The 16,970-nt window shown below is 49.4% G+C and overlaps 1 protein-coding gene across 2 annotated transcripts in view; it reads right to left on the bottom strand.

Moving 5' to 3' along the window:
• The window catches only part of NEDD4L (NEDD4 like E3 ubiquitin protein ligase), a 327,498-nt gene that overhangs the window by 212,057 nt on the left and 98,471 nt on the right, over positions 1-16,970 (bottom strand). For both annotated transcript variants that reach the window (XM_032310031.1, XM_032310032.1), the window contains exon 2: positions 7,844-7,917. In XM_032310031.1, coding sequence (XP_032165922.1) covers positions 7,844-7,917 — 74 coding nt within the window. The remainder of the gene's footprint in view (positions 1-7,843; positions 7,918-16,970) is intronic.

The raw sequence follows: 16,970 nt of genomic DNA on the forward strand, positions 1-16,970 counted from the left end.
CAGAGGAGGCTGTGTTTCCCAGTTAAGACCCTGCCAGCTCACTCACCCTTACAAGCCATCTTACAAATTTTATCTTCCAGACCCCTCCCCCAAATATAAACCCTAAGTAGAAATGTCATGAAACTTGCTGACAGTGTTTCTTAAAAGAAGGTGAAGTAGGGTAACATAGGAGATTTGCATCTGAGAAAGCTAGTGCCATTGGAGTCCAGAGGGCTGTACCCATTTTTAAAAGGGTCTCTTTCAGGTTCAATATCAGGGCATTTCCACCTTCAGTAACGGCATTTTTGTCAACGCTGATGCATCGCCTTTCCGGACAGCTATTCCCAAGGCCTCTCGGAGGCCTGGCCACTGAGGATGGGCTGGCTGGCCACCTCCACTGCCTAAAACACTGGTGGAGAAAACTCTCTTTCCTCCTTGGGTGAGAAAGCGGCAGCGGAGGCCCTCTGCTGTCCCCACGCCGGACCTCCCCGCACGCACGGTGCCTTCCGGCTTTGTTTCTGCAGGCTTGGTTGTGAAGTTCAATTTTTGTAAGATAAATATTGTCTTCATTGTCTTACACATTTAGAAATGCTTTCGTTTCTGACTCATCTCCAGTTGGCACACCGCCTTGCCTACACTTAGCTTCTTATCCACTTTCTCAACCTCCCCCCAAAAAGGAAGATGGTGGAGACAAACAGAGAGCGCCCTGGGATAACGCGAGACTGAAGGGACTGGGGAGCCGGCTGGGGGGGCGGGGGGCATCCAGGCGAAGACCCGCAGCTGAGAAGGGAGGGGGAGGAAGGAGTGAGGAGGGGGTGGACAGCCGGGAAGGGGGAGGAGCAAGGAAGGGGCAGCCCACCCCCCACGTCCACACGTCCACTCGCCACCAATCCCCAGAGCTGCCCTCTGCAATCACATGAGGTGATTCAAGCAGTGCTCATGAGTACCTTTGATTTTTCAACGTTCTTGGGCTCCACTCTGACCCGACAACCGAAATTTACTGCCCATCTACCATGTGCTGGTGCCCGTCATCTTCCTGAACCATCCGAATCTCTGCCGTACAGACCCAGTGACCGGGGCACACTGCTCTCGACTCGGGGACAATGAGTGCAGGGCGTCCTCCGATGATTCCCTCTGCTCCTGTCGGGCCGCACGGCAGAGCAGAGGCTCCTGGAACAAGGGCCACACGTTCAAGCATCAAGAGTGAAGGCCAAGCAGAAGATTCCGAGTGCGGGCTTCTCCTGAACACCACGTCGGAGCGTGGTCTGTAAGTGCGGCCTGTCTGGTTCGCTCCTGCCTTACCCGACCTGAGATGACACACAGGCCAGTCTACCAGGAGTTCTCCAAGTCCCAGACGGTCCCCGCAAAGGCACAGCTCTCCCAGCGATTCAAGAGCATCCTGAACCGTCTGAGGACACGAGCTATAACACAGCGAGCCCGGGGCTGGCGCAGAATAGAAACGCACTGGCCCTCCACCCGGACTGACCCATGTGCCGCTTCGAATCGCTCCTCTCTGGGAAACCGCGTGGGCCGAGCGGGTGCAAAGCCATGACCGACATACTTTCTAAGGACGTGGCACAGCCTCGTGCATTCAAAGACCAGGAAGTAAACATGAACGCGGAAAGAGTGGTGTGCGCTTCATACAGAACACGAAGAGGTTTCAACCTGAGAGGGGAGGAGGGCAAGATCCTCCCAAGTCTTCTCCGGGTGGGTGCACGGCTAGAATGAACGGTCTGACCATGAGGGGGTCTGGGGCACGCATAGGAGTAACCGTGTGAGCTCTTACGTGCAGGGATTTCTAAGACAAATACTTGATGTTGTGATTCACAGCAATGCCCTGGAGGTTCAAGGCCTCCAGAGAGGAGGCCGATTTGCAAGCGGCTGCACATCACAAACACCGTCTCAGCTGAGTGTAAGGGGCCCTGCGCCCACCTAAGCACATCCCTGTGCTGGGGGGAGGGGGGAGGGGTAGTCCGATCTCTAAGCTAAAGACGGCCAGTGCAGGGATCAAAACCAAACACAGGTCTGTCCCTCCAGGGAGCTCAGGGCTGCGTCAGCAGGGGAGGTCGGGAGACAAGTGGGCCTTGGCAGCCAAGAGGTCATGGCCCCATCTCACGAGTTCATCCAGGAGATACCTTCAGCTGCATGACCCTGGATGTCTAGACTGCCAAGATTTTCCAGAAGGCGGGACATAATGGATTTCGGACAAGAAATCTCCCAAATGCTGGCTTGGGATTTTTATGTCTTAGTGCTCCATGGGCCAAACACACACACCTGTGAGTTCAGTCTAGCCCACAGGGATCAAGAGGCTGCAAACTCCAGCCTAATGACGTCCTAAAAGGGCTTACAATTTATCAAGGGGACTCTCAAGGTACACGTAAGTCTCAAGGTTTCCCAACTGGGTGAAGGGAAACTTCCGCTATACAAGGTTTTCAAAAAATGGAGAAAACGAAACAAAACTGATTTGGAAAGAAAGTGATTAGTGAAAGTGTGTAGCCAAAATATTGCCCCACCCATTTCTTGCTGGTCACCTGGGGGAAAAGTCCTGACTGTGGATGGACAGACCGGCCCCCCATTAAACCTGGAATCCATCTTGTCGTTGCACTGTCGGTTGTACGACAACCGAACACTGGTCCTCCCGAGCAGACAGCAACCCCATTTCTGTCCCCAGTATTGAAACTGAATCTGATCAAGCCTTTTTTTTTTTTTAAGATTTATTTTACAGAGGAGAGAGACAGCAAGCACAGGAGCAGGAGAGGCAGAAGAGACAGACAGAATCTCAAGCAGACTCAGTGCTGAGTGCAGAACCCAACAGGGGCTCCATCGCAGGACCCAGAGATCCGGACCCGAGCCAAAATCAAGGGTCGGATGCTTAAATGATTGAGCCACCCAGATGCTCCAACTGAGCCTTTAGACCCAACCCCACAGAAAACCCAGGAGGAGAAAAAGTATGTTAAATGATACCACAGGAAACAAGTGAGTGCAGGGAGACAACCTACTGACCATTCCAGGGCACTTAAAAGGGGAATTCTAGATGAACAGGAGTTTAAGTGACCTACCAAAACTAAACCCAACATGTGATTCTCAAATGAATTCTGCTCTGAAGGGCCCGCTGTGAAAAACATCGTGGGCATGGCTGGGGGGATTCAGGTCATAGACTAGGTAAGAGAGTCCATTAGGCAATTACTATTAATTTTGTGAAAATTGTGTTGTAGTTATAAAGAAATACGCCCTTTTTTCGAGGTACAGGCTGAAGTACTTAGGGACTGGATGTCATGATGTAATTCACTGTGGAATATTCCAGTTAAAAAAAAAAACAAAAAACAGGTGAAGCCAATGCAGAGGAATGTTAACTTCAATCTAGAAGATGGGACGGAGGTGAGGCAGAGCCACAGAGCCATCTGGCCCCGTCACTGGCCAACACCAGGATTTGTGGCCACATCCCTCCCGTGCCCTCGAGTGCGTCTGTGTTGTGCATTTCAAATCACCACTTGTCCAAAGAAAAAAAAAGGACAGCAACCCAGAGAGGTGCAACTTGATGCTAACAGTTCAACAGGCAAAATACACTGACCCAAGTGTGATATCAGAGTCTTGAAATCTTCGGTATGAAAGCATGAAATTCTAGTTGTCTCAGCCACTGTTGCTCAATTTGAAGGAGCGCTTTATGGTCTCAGATGATTCTAAGTAACCTCAAATGACCGATCACAGCTCAGGAGGAAAAGGGGAAGGTAGCACTAAAACCTGTATTAAAAGGACCCTATTCAGTTAGTACTTAAGCCCATGACAACAAGTTAGAAGTCCTGAGATACAAGCTTACCTGAAGCATACAGGCTGAAACTTAAAGGTATTCTAAAATTTACAAAAAACAAAAACAAAAACAAGAAAACAAAACAAAACAGAAAACCACCACAAACTAAGATCTTACTCGGTGAAGTCTATTTGAAATCTATTTACTTTATGATATGCACTTACCATTTTAAGAACTTGGGCCAGCTCAAATATAATGAGGAGTTCCTTAAATCGGCTTTTAAGAAGTATGTAGTCATTACATTTCAGGTTTTAGAGAGAGCCTGGCAGTCATCTAGTCCAATGGCCCACCCAGTGACTCAACGTTTGTCACTCAGGTAGAGTATTAACCCACCGTTTAGAAAGAGCAGTCCAATTTGATCAGTCTGGGCAGAGAGGGGTGGCACTGGAGTGGGGGGCAAACCAGACCGGAGAAGCTGGCAGAACCTGGTACCAACAGACTTGAATCCTACACCTTAATAGGAGATTGGGGCTGTGAAGAGGGGCAAGAGGACTTCCAGGGTAAAGATGCCTCCTTGATTCCCCAACACCACAATTTACCTCACAAAGACAATGGACCCATTTCCAAAATGGCAGCAGGTACCCCATGTATACCATGTTTTAGAACAACACGATTTACTTCCTTTTGGATATCATACTGGCATCTACAGGTGGTATGTCTTTGTTTTAAGAGTTAAGATTTTCTTTTCCTCAGCTTTGCGGGGGGGAGGGAATCACACAGCATCCTCCCCCCAACCCCACCCCAGTCTGGGTCATCAAGTTTGGAGGTCTTTTACCTGGGGTGACCAGTCTCCATATACATCCTATGCCCTGATCTCCCACATTCAACGTAGCATTTCTTGCAGACAAAAGTGTCCCTGTTTAGCTGACGGATTATATGGCTGCCCTTCTTTGACCCAAAGGTGTGGCCCAAAAGAAAACCTTTCTCTGCTAGTGCCATTTCTACACAGACCAAATGCTCAGACAGTCAAGGAGAGCCACAGCTCAACTACCGAATCTTCTTTAAACAAAGGCTCTTTTAATGAAGTTAGACTCTGCTGGAAGGAAGCGGGAAAATGATCTTGTATTCTCGGTGCAGGACTGGGACAAAGAATGCGGAAAAGAAGGGCATTTCAGGTACAGGCCTAGAGGGTGAATCAGCTGCCCTGGCGGACAGGCAGGTCCGATACCGGGGGCCCACAAACCCCAGTCCTCTGAAGTGGAGCCTTAAGCAGCCTCTCACTTGGGAGAGATGGGGTGCTCGTCACACCTCGGACCAACACATCCCGCCCCTCCCCCCCCAGCCACTGTGCCCCAACCACCAGCCCAGCCCCCAGCCACACACACACACACACACACACACACACGCACACACACACCCCGGGGCAAGCAGCCTCCCTTGGAGACAAAGCAGAGAGAACCCCAGAGAAGTAAAACCTGTCTCAGGGCTCTTAGGTGGCTTAGTTAAACATCAGACTTTGATTTTGGCTCAAGTCAGCTTGGAATTCTTTCTCCCTCGTTCTCTTTAAAAAAAAAAAACAAAAAACAAAAAACAAAAACAAAACAGAAAAAACTATTAAAAAAGAGTAAATCCTATCTTTTCAAAATCTCCAAGTCTATGTGGTTTCCATGACTTAGGCGTTTCTGACGATACCGCTCGCCAACACTCGCCTTCTTTCTCCATCCATTATCCTTTCCACAACAGGGTCCCCATTCCTGTCCACCCCCTCCCTGGGAAGGGAGAATGGGGAACACAGATGGGGGAGGTTCAGTGATGGGCTGTAGGTGATGGGGGGAGGGGGGCGCCTTACCAGCCTAGGGTTCAGAAGGACACAGCTAGTAGGGCTTCACCCCAGCAGACAGCAGGGGACACACACCACAGACCCACACCTGTGACGTCTGCCTCCAATCACAGGAGAGCTGCCAGGTGAGCGGAGAGGCCCCGGGGCTCTCCCCAGACCCCTGCACACCAGTTACAGGCAACAGTGATCCCTGTTCTGTACAAGCTATTAGGTCACACGGAGCTTGAGAGGATTTGCTCAAGACAATGTGGAGGAGAATGAAGGTCATGGGGCAGAGTAAGAAGGTGATAACGGGGCCATTCTAGAGAGAAATGCCAACGTGGCGGGAACTGCACGCTGCCACGGAACCATTCCGCTTTAGCTCACTCGCTGGCGAATGGGTCCTAAAAGAACCACGGCACTTCAGAGAAAGACCCTGAGGGAGGCACGGAGAGCAGAGGAGGAAGGCAGGAAGCAGGATGGTGGGCTCTGTATTTATTTATTTATTTATTTTTAAAGTTTTTTTTTTTTAATTTATTTGACAGAGATCTCAAGCAGGCAGAGAGGCAGACGGAAAGAGAGTGGAGGAAGCAGGCTCCCTGCTGAGCAGAGAGCCCGATGCAGGCCTCGATCCCAGGACCCTGGGATCATGACCTGAGCCGAAGGCAGAGGCTTTAACCCACTTAGCCACCCAGGTGCCCCGGGCTCTGTATTTATTAAACTAAGACAACGAAGCACAGGGGCGCCAGGGTGGCTCAGTCTGTTAAGCATCTGCCGTTAGCTCAGGTCATGATCCTGGGGTTCTAGGATCGAGCCCCCCGTCACGCATGCAAATGTTTCAATAAAACGTTTCAATTAAGAAAGAATCTGCCCAGTCCTGGTCACGGTGCTCTGTACAGTAATCAACGCAAGCAAGAGGTCGCAGTCTCCTGTAAATGTCTCATCTGGTAGGAGCCAGACCCGCAAAGTACTCGATCACTCACTCCGGCAGGAGAGGAGAAGGGACCTGCAGGTGAGACGCGCTCACAACCTGAGTCAACATCAGGAGTCAGACACACAACCAACTGTGCCACCGGGGTGCCCCAAGTATGGGGAAATTAACAAGATAGCTCACGAATATTATCTTGCATCAACTTTATTTATCCATTTTTAATAATTTCTCCAGGTGCTACTAAAGTAACTTATCAGGATGGGAAAAGCTAAATGTGTCCGTGAAGATACAGGACAGAAAATCAAGAGGGCTGCCTACCCAGGGCAGAAAGGGGTTTCTGCTGGGCGAGCAGGAAGGTGAGGCCCCATTTCAGAATGTCCAGCATCACATGGAGGCCCTGAAGCCAGAGGGTGACTGCGGGCAACAGCAGGGCCCCAAAGAATGAAACGGATATTCCAGTGAGTGGATTCCAGCAACAGCTAACTGTCCCCAGCAGCCACCGCAGCCCTCACGGCTCAACCCCACGGCATTCCCAACTCAAACGGAGAGCGGGGCGGGGCGGGGCGGGAGCCTGTTCCTGCACTGCTGACATGCAAGCCCCCTGGGCAAGCAGTAACCTTCACGGAGAAAGTCCTATCAGTCAGGGCAAGTAAGTAGGACCAAACACTTATAATTTATGTCTCCTCCATGTCTAAAGTTCAAAAAGGTCTTTGTTCTCCAAAATCTGGTCCAAATCCCAGTTCTCAGTGGCTCTAACCTCACGGTGCTACTGGTCCAATGACTTACTGCGACACCCAGCAGAGACAGTGGGAACAAAAGGACTGATTTCAAGATAAAGGATTATCAGGCACAGTATTCAAAATAAAAAAAGCTAAGGACACAGAGAGATCAGCTGCCGGTGCTTCCAGAAAAGGCCCAGAAATCACCAAATTCACTCACTCATTACCACATCTCTCCAATCAGATCATACAAGCCAGAGAATACCCAGTTCTGCTAGGAACAAAGTAACGCTTTCATGTCTCAAAAACTAGGGATTTTTTTTTTTTTAAAGGAATGTATTAAAATGAATAAACATTCCCAAACCGTATTTTTCTACAGAGAAACACAGAAACAACGGAATCCAGTCTCCTCATGAAATCAAGCCAGATGGAAGGCAAGACCCCTGCACAAAACGCAGTCCCTGGCCCGGTGGTCTCAGCACTCCTCTGCTATCGCTCCCCCAGAATCTCTGGGGGGTGGGGGGGGCTCGCAATCTTTGTCTTAAGAAGGCCTCCAGGGGTCAGCTGATGCTTGCCTCAGGTTGGAAAGTGCTTACCTAACTCATCCGAAGCCTACAAAACCAAAAACAAATACAAAGCGAACATACCTGGCTCCAAAGATGTCCTTTTTGGCGAGATCAATTCCAGAAACCACCTTCACTCTGAGAATACGCGACTCTCCCTGTTGGAGAAGAAAAGGAAAGTTTAAGAAGTGGACCTTCAATAGGTCACTGCCTTATCCAATATGCAAAGGTAATGATTTCTCTTCGGACCAGTCCTGGGGACACAAAACCAATCAACTGAGCAGAGGCGACTCTTCCTTACACTGAAGTTCAAAATGCAACATTCTAGCTCTAAAATCCCACATCCCCAGAAATTTAGAACATCCCGGGGCGCCTGGGTAACTCAGTCAGTTGAGCACCCAAACTCTTGATTTCAGCTCAGGCCATGATCTCAGGGTCCTGGGATCAAATCCTGAGTCGGGGTCCACGCTCGAGTGGGGAATCCACTTGTCCCTCTGCCCTCCTCTCTCCCATGCTCCCCCTCTTTCAAATAACTAATTAAACCTTTTAAAAAAAATTTGGAGTACCCAGGTTAATTAAGCACAAGTTTAATTCAAACCACATCATGCAGATCAATGATCTGACCCAGTGAAAGATTTCTCAGTTCTCCAGCAAGAACACAAGCATACGTTTGAAACCACGCAGATCTTTTAACTTTAATGAAGAAGCTATTAATAATAGCTCCTTGATTTTTCACTTTAGTAATTCCTCCACGGAAATTTGTACATTTGTGCACATTGCCTGAGACAGAAAAAAATTTCATGTGGTATACAGATTTCCTCAAAACGACAGTTCCATCACGTTGGTTCTAAACAAGCAAAAATAATTCCTCAGTTGCAATGAGAAGGAAAAAAAAAAATAAAGAGCTTCATCTTAAGTGGAAATCATCTCAAATCCTCTCAGAAATCACCAATTCATTCATTCATTCATTCCAACATTCTCTGAACAGCTCCTACTCCAATTGGACATTGAGCGAGGTCTAAAACATAGATATGCACAGGTTCACGGTCTCCTATGAGGGTTGGGCAGACCCATAGGGCAGGATCCCTTGATGGCCTGACACCGAAAGACACAGATTAGAATGATGATAGCTAAGGGCTAAGACATCCAGGCTAGAGGAGGTGGCTTGTTCTCAAGTTTCGGTTTTGGGTCACTAAGTGTTAACATGAACTGAAAAGACAAGAGTAAGTTGAATCCAAGGCATCTACGAAACCACCAGGTGGGGGAGAAAAAAAAAAACAAAAAACTAGATACATGGGAAGGACATCTGGTACGGGTCAGACAGGGAAGTGATGAGTGCAGCGTGGCAGCTGGTGGTTACAACCGCGGGCGCAGGAGAACCAACCCAGGAAGGGGGAGGAAGGGAAAGGGCCGGGGGTGCAGCCCTTGGGGACAGGAGCTCCGAGGGACAAGAGACAAGGACTGTGAAAGCCATCTCTCCATGTGTTCGGTCAGGACCTGGTTGAAGGAAAGAAGATCCAAACGATTACACAGACTCTGCTGAAAGACGCAGGGTGAAATTAAACATGGAGACAGGCGGCCACGGAGACCTGGTCAGTGAGCTGTACACACACTGAGCAACCGGAACCGTGCTGGAGATGGTTACTTTCCAGGATTCTTCCATCCATCCCTCCCTCTCTCCCTCCCTCCCTCCGACCCCCTACCCCCGTCACAAGGCTGCCCACACGCGCACACAGCAGAGACGCAAATAGGTTTCCCAACTCGGGTGTGCTTAGGATCCCTTTCCAAATGAGGTCTGCACTCCAGCTTGATTTCATGCGCTTGGCGGGCCTCGTGAAAGGCTTAAGACAAGGGAGGGATCACTAAAACATGGCTTTGCTACAGCCTGGCAGTGTCTCCAAGGGCTTCCCAAGGCTTCCGGGCTAAGTGACCTTCCCTTGGTTATTTTAAGCAGGCACGGAAGCCCTGACCTCTCTCCTTCCACTCACCTCCACCGCCGGTCATCAAGGATTCCCGGTTAGCACAGCTACTACCCAGGCACACTGCACCCCACCGCCCATCATTAGACCTTATTATTTTTCCCATTAGACATCTCTGATGACCTCCTGGACTCAAGGAATGCCGCAGTGGATGCTTTTTTTTTTTTTTTTTTAAACACATGGGTAAAAATCTGGCAGCACCTTGTATTGTAGAGTTTCTAGCACTGGGAAGAGTTTAAGGCCCACTGAGGTGTACAAATGCGAATCATGGGTGAACACGAGATCCTCGTCTGCCAGACGAAGGGGTTAAGACCAGACCTGAGAAGGAAATGTTCCAGGAACCACTCAGAAGAAATGAGGACAGGAAACAGCTGCAGAGGAACGTACTTTTCTGTCTCCCTGCCTCCCCGCATCCCAGCTCTCTGGGCCTCCCCCACTCCATGACAAAGACTTCCAACCAGCAAGTCTCCCGCAAACACCCCTGTGCAGAGAGGGGACAACTCAGCCGGTACCCGCAGAAGGTGGACGGTGTTAAGGCAACTGCGAAGTCTCCGGGCCAGTGCTAGCGGAAGGAGGCGGTGGATCTGGCCGTCCAGACAGTGACCTTCCACACCCAGCTGGGGCAGGGTGGCCGTCTTTCCACCTCAGGCAGGCACTGGTCACCGTGTTGGGGGGAATGAACAAGGGGCTATCTGGGATGGAAATCCACGCGCAGTCACAGAACAAAAGATAAGGATTCTGTAAGACACAGTCTCTTTATCTCCTAGCCCTTGGGAGTCTCAAAAATCCCAGGCAGTGGTCCTGGACTTGCCACCAACTTGAGAGGGGGCTCAAGTGCATGGGGTCTGGATTCTGAGCACTAAGATAAGCCCAGCTCATGGCGCTTCCCCAAGGTTTGTATTAACACTGGGGGAATGTTCTTTATTCTTACACTGGGCAGAACTTTTCAAAAAGCACACATTTTGAAGTCAGGGAACATTTATATGAATAAATGAGTAAAAATAAACTTCACTGAAGGAACAAGTAGAATTTTTTTTATGGAAGCTGATTTATTCATCTGGTAAGCATGAGCACCTGTTCTAAGATCTAGGGTACAGCAGTACAGACAGACGAAATGCCCCACCTCCACCCTGCCCTGCCGAGCTTCCGGAGCTCCTGAAAGCGAGCTGTATGTATGCCAGGGCTCTCAACTACATGGGGGACACAAATTGAGGGGGGTCTGGAGGGCAAAGGGTAATACATTACAGAGACTTGAAAATTTTGTACACATAGCTTTCCACTAAATAAATTCCCATTTAGGAATCAAACCTAAGAAAATAAGCACAGACATGTGCACAAAGCAAACCAAAGAACAGCTGAAAGGACAGTCACCAAAGCATTTCTTAATCAGGAAAAAAAAATGCAAAAGTCCCTCAAATGTAGACAGTTAAATGTTCACAGAAAAATTCTGTGCAATGAGCTACAACACTGTCATTACAAATGTGTAAGATTCTGGGGCACCTGGGAGGCTCCGTAGGTTAATCGTCTGCCTTCAACTTGGGTCTTGATCCCAGGGTCCTGGGATGGAGCTCTGTGATGGGCCCCCTGTGCCGGACTCCCTCCCCACCCAGTGGGGAGTCTGTTTCCCTCTCTGCCTGTCAGTCACTCTGCTCATGCTCGTGGCACACATTCTCTCTCAAATAAATAAAATCTCTTAAAAAAATTGTGTGAGATTCTCTAATGACCTTCATTCATCCCACAAGTGTTTACTAAGTACCGACCATGTGCCAGACACACTATCTAGGGATACAGATATGAACAAGATGGAGTTCTTGCCTCAAGGAATACAATCTAGAAGACAGACAGAATATAAATACATATTGTGAACAGGAATTTCTGATGGTGGTAAGTGCTTTAGTGACGGGTCAATAAAAGCAACTAAGCAGGGGGGAGAGGGAAGAGAGACTGGAGGTCGGGAAAGGCCCCTTTGGAGAGGAAACACACCTCAGCTGAAACCAAAGGAGACAGAGGGTGAAGCTGGGGGTGGGGATTTTCATACAAAGGCAACAGCAAGTTCCAAGGCCTCAGGGAGCAGGTCTGGCCTTGCAAGGAGAGGCAAGGGCAGAGAGGTATGGTGGGGCCAGAGCCCCAGCAGGTCACCCTCCTTAGAAAGTGGGCATTACGGCAACCATCTCTGGCAAGTTCTCAGCAGGGGACCGGTAACACCTGACGTGAGTTTTTAGAAGACCACCTTGGTTGCTGTGTGAGACCAGACTATGGGGACCAAGAACAGAAACACACCAATTTTTAGAAAGAGATCTGGCAAGAGATGGTGGGGGCTTCGCATAGGATTGAGATGGAGAGGTGACCATGTTTGAAATAAACAACTTGGTTTATTAAAAAAAAAAAAAAAAAAGTTTCAGAAATGGGTTATACAAGTGAGTTAGAGATAAGCAAGGCAGTTGACAGCTGTTCTGCTTGGACTACATTTCCCAGCATTCCTTGTAGTTTAGGTGGTCATGTGACTAAGTTCTGGCCAGTGGAAGGAGCACTGAAATGATGTATGTATCTTCCTGACCTGAACCATAAGACCTTCCACCTCTGATCCTCCTCCCTCCACTCTCTTCTCCCAGCTCAATGACAGAGAAAATCCTGAAGGCCAGGAAGGGGAAAACTCTGAAAAAGGAGCGTAGCAGGAGACACTCCCTCCACTTCACCTTCCCCCGTACCATCACCTACCCACCTTGCCAGGACAGCGAGCTGGAAATAGATTGGTACTGTTTCTTTCCACTGAAAATTGAAGGTCGCTATAGGAGTTGGCCTTTATTGATATACAATATAATCTCAATTTTTAATAAATATCCATTATGCATAAGCACAGAAAAAATGTCGAAAGGATACAGCAGCAGCGACTACCTCTGGATAATGGGTAACTTTCTGATCATCTACATTTTTTCTTTTTCAAACATTAAATATTCTTTGGAAATTAAATTTTTGGAGAAACTCCAGAAGAATACATAAGGAAAAGAAGAAAAACGTAAAATCACAGGCTTAGGAATCTAGGCTTCTGTATTTCTAAAGTGATTAACCTTTGTCATAATAAAAACCTACAGATCATATTTTAGCTAACTCACAAAGGTACAAAGCTGTCCATCCGGGCAATGTGAAAAGGCCACTCTTCTGTAACACCCCGGCAACAGCTGGGAGGTGAAAGGAGGAAAGAGCCTTTATTGAGCACTTACTATTTACAAACAGCTGTGACAGGAAATTTCACCTCCCTCCGAAGTTATGGGGCAGGGGAGCAGGAAAGAGAATGTTGCTCTATAAAAACTGCTTTGACACATGGGTTTCAGACATACAGCAGAAACTTATCTGGGCTTCCTATCAACACTCAGTGTGTACACAGATAAGCAGCCGTCATCACCCCGTAAACAAACACAGGATCCAGTGGGTGACTACTGTTATCAGCTGCAATGGGCCACAAGCCCAGCAACTAGGCTTTCTGGGGCATTTTATTACTTTCATAATATCTACGCATGACACTGCGGGCCCTGGTGACGGCTCCAGCAGAATTCAGTATTTAACGAAGGCGGCTCACAACAACGAAGATATTCTCCGGCGTCAGACTGCACGGGGCGGGGGCAGTGCAGGCAGAGAGGCGAGGAGGCCGAAAACTGCGGGTCTGCCCGTGACCCTCGGGGTCTCTACCAGCTACTACTCCTCTGTTTTCGCACGGTCATTGCACGACACAGACGATTCTACGCACTTGACGTGTGTTTTTCTTTTCCACTTCATTTTCTAACTCTTCCTGAAGGCCTAAAACAAGATAAGGTGCATAAGCCACCACTGAGGGCACAGCACCAAGTCCCAGCTTTAAAAAGAAGGGGATTCCAAAGGCCCGTTTGTAAGACCACTACTTCCAGCTCGGAAGCCTGCTCATATCAACTGTGGGTAGGGGGTTACCAAATTCCCACGCCCCCCCCAACAAAGCCTATTAAAATACATCATCTATCAAAATTACTCCTATCATAAAATAAACCTCAACTTCCAACTCAGAGAAAGATACTAGAATTTACATTTTCTCTTAGGAATCCACCTTGAGAAGGTCACTTTTTTGTGATTTTTATTTATTCATCTGAGTGAGGGAGAGAGAGAGTGAACCCACACAGCTGGCTGGGGCGGAAGGGCGGGGGGGCAGGGGGTTTGGAGCAGAGGGAAAGGGAGATAGAGTCCAGGCAGACTCTATACTAAGCACAGAGCCTGATGCAGGGATCAATCCCAGGTCCCCAAGATCACGACTTGAGCCGAGACCAAGAGCCGGACACTTAACCGACTGTGCCACCCACACACCCCAAGAAGGCAACTTCTGGTATTTTAGTCCTTATCCCTCAGAATGGTGGCTGATTCCACCACCCCACCCCACCCCTGCCACAAAGGGTGACACGTGGGTTAGGAAACAGTGTTCCTTCTCCACAGGATTCTCCAGGGACCCCAGCCATCCTTGCGGACAAGGAAGATCTACATCAGGGACCTACACGTCTCGGTCCTTCGTCCCTAAATTAATTTATGCATTTATCTTCCATATTCTACAGTGTATTTATCGTTCTCATTATTACCCACGACACTTGCAGGCTCACAGTAAACACCTCCTGGTTCAAAGGGATGATCAGTAGCTCTACACCCTAAAATACATACCCAAGTTCTATGTATGTCCACTAACTTCAGCTGCTTTAAAAATTAAATCAGCCAACATACAGAAAGTGCCCACACTGTGCCTACTACACAGTAATACCACAACTCCTCCCGCTCCCACCTGCTCTTGCTCCGGCTATGGGCCAAGGTCCTGCTCCTCCCACCTCTGAACTATCTACAGCCCCGGCCGTCCCCAACCACATCCCTTACTCCCACCCTCTTCAGCTCTGCCTTCTCCTGCTCTGTATTCCTACCCCAGTTCCTGCTCTCTAAACCTTTTCCCCTCTTCACTCCCTTGCTGGGTCCCCGGCCTCACACTGCTGCTACCTCTCCCACCTTCTTCCTCTGCCCCGGTTCTCCACTCTGACCTTCTCTGTGCTCATTCAAAACGACGTGCGGAGTGACATTTATGGTCAATGCGCTGTGCTAGAAAGAACACAAAAGTAAGCAAGACGCCTTCTTCTGTGCCCAGGAGGGGCTCACCATCAACCGCGGAGGTCAGACACACATACACCTGTGAGACCTGTAAGACAGGAGGGAAGAGAAACCCAAGATATGTGGGTCGAGGACAAAGACACAGGGGGTCACAGCCAAGGAGCCCAATACTGAACCTCATGTCCAGGTGAGCTCAGATAACCCTCATGACAGCAAACAGCCCCAACTCGCAGGCTCACCCATGGTCAGCCCCACACGGAACATTCTCAACAACCCAAGTCCCAGGGATAATAGTTCCAGAGAAAAACGCAGGACTGTCCACAACCTCCATTTCTCAACCTCTGCTAGATGATGGCCGTTATTTATGCCCAACAGATCAAATGGGGAGAGCTAAAAGGATGGCCCTCCAGAGCAGAATCCGGATTTTAATGCTCAAGGTGACTAACTTTCAGAAATCATTCTCTGTGGGGTTTTTCTTTTTTTTATTTGAGAGCGAGCATGAGACTGGGAGAAGGAGAAGGAGAGAGACTTCGAGGAGACTCACTACTGAGCACAGGGCCTGACAAGGGGCTTCAGAGCTGAAATCAAGTCAGACGCTTAACCGACTGACCCACCCAGGGGTCCCTAAGTGCCGCGGTTTTTAGATACGTCCACTACTTCCTAAAATTCTGCTCTTCAAGAGGCAGGGCTTAGTTGGACACTGGACATAGTGACTTCTTTCTAATAAACGGAATATGGAAAGAGTTAAAGATTAGGTCATTAAAGGCACCGTAGCGGCCTCCTCAGATCATTCACTGGGGAAAGCCGGCTGCTGCCATGTTGTGAGGAAACTCAAGAAGCCCTATGAGGAGTCCCGGGAGTGACGACAGAGGCCTCCCGCTAATGGCCACGTGAATGAACGATCTCGAATTGGATCCTCCAGACCCCGGCAAACCTTCCGAAGACTGCACTCCTCACTGACATCATCCTGGCAGGGAGCTCTGTCTCGGGGCAGACCCCGGTCTGCTCTATGCCAGTAACCCCGCAGGACTGAGTGGTGATCCAACACCAACCACCGTCACCTCATCATCGCTCCTTCTTCCGAAAGCTCTTGTGCATCTATGACGTCCCTACCCAGTAGCACCTACTGACGTGTGGCTGCTTCTCTCCATCCTAATTCACCTGCCACCTCGTTAGTCCAACCTTTCTAGAATGTCCTTTCTCCCTTACAGCAGTGGGTCTTCCTCATGAATAAACGGGTCTAACTAAAACCCCTCAGCCCAGCAGTGAAGGCTCACCACAACCAGCTTTATCCCTACTACCTACGTTCTTCGCAGGGACCCAATGCCCTTCCTCACGGCATAGGTCCTTTCGCCTATGGTCTGCTCCGTCCACGTCGCCATCACCCAAGGTGTTTACTCTGAGAACAGGGCCGAAAGGAGTCAGTAAGACAGAGTTCAAGCCTATGGCACTTTGCTTTCTATGTCCCAGGAGAACAACATACACACAACTACAAGACGACACAATAAATTTAATCACAGCAACGAATCATATCTTCTACAGGAACTCAGAGGAGGAAGAAATGATGTATGTGTAAGGGGCGGGGAGAAGGAAATTGGCCAGAAAGCTGGGGCAAGCCTCAGAGGAGCAGACATGGGAGCCAGGCCCTAAAGATGGAAAAAAAGGGAGGAACAATTCTTCTGAAAAGGGAGGACAAGAGCAGCATGAGGCGCCTCGGGATGGAGAGCGGATCAACGTGCGGAGGGACGGGCGCTGCCGGGGCCAGACATCATCCTCTGCGTGCTACAGGGCAGACACGTCCAGCAGATGAGGGACAGGCTCACTGGAGGACAGGAGCAGAGACAGTCCGGAGAGGAGAGGACAGGACACAAATGACGTGGTCCACGCCCCTGCTCCGGTGGAGAGCGCGCTGTGGCTCTGGGGAATGGAGGACATGGGACTGGGTCCAAAGCTCTTCCGGGGTAGGGGCGGGGGGACACACAGCATGGCCGGGTGACGGGCTGGTTTTGCAAGGCGAAGAAGGCACCGCCGCAAGCTCCCAGTCTGGGTGTAACGGGGGCTGCTGCTACCTGATGGCAGGAAATAAAGGAGGAAAGTGAGTCTGAGGCAAAGGGAAATAGGAGAAG

Source organism: Mustela erminea, chromosome 13 (genome assembly GCF_009829155.1).
Source record: "Mustela erminea isolate mMusErm1 chromosome 13, mMusErm1.Pri, whole genome shotgun sequence".
NCBI classification, from domain to species: domain Eukaryota; kingdom Metazoa; phylum Chordata; class Mammalia; order Carnivora; family Mustelidae; genus Mustela; species Mustela erminea.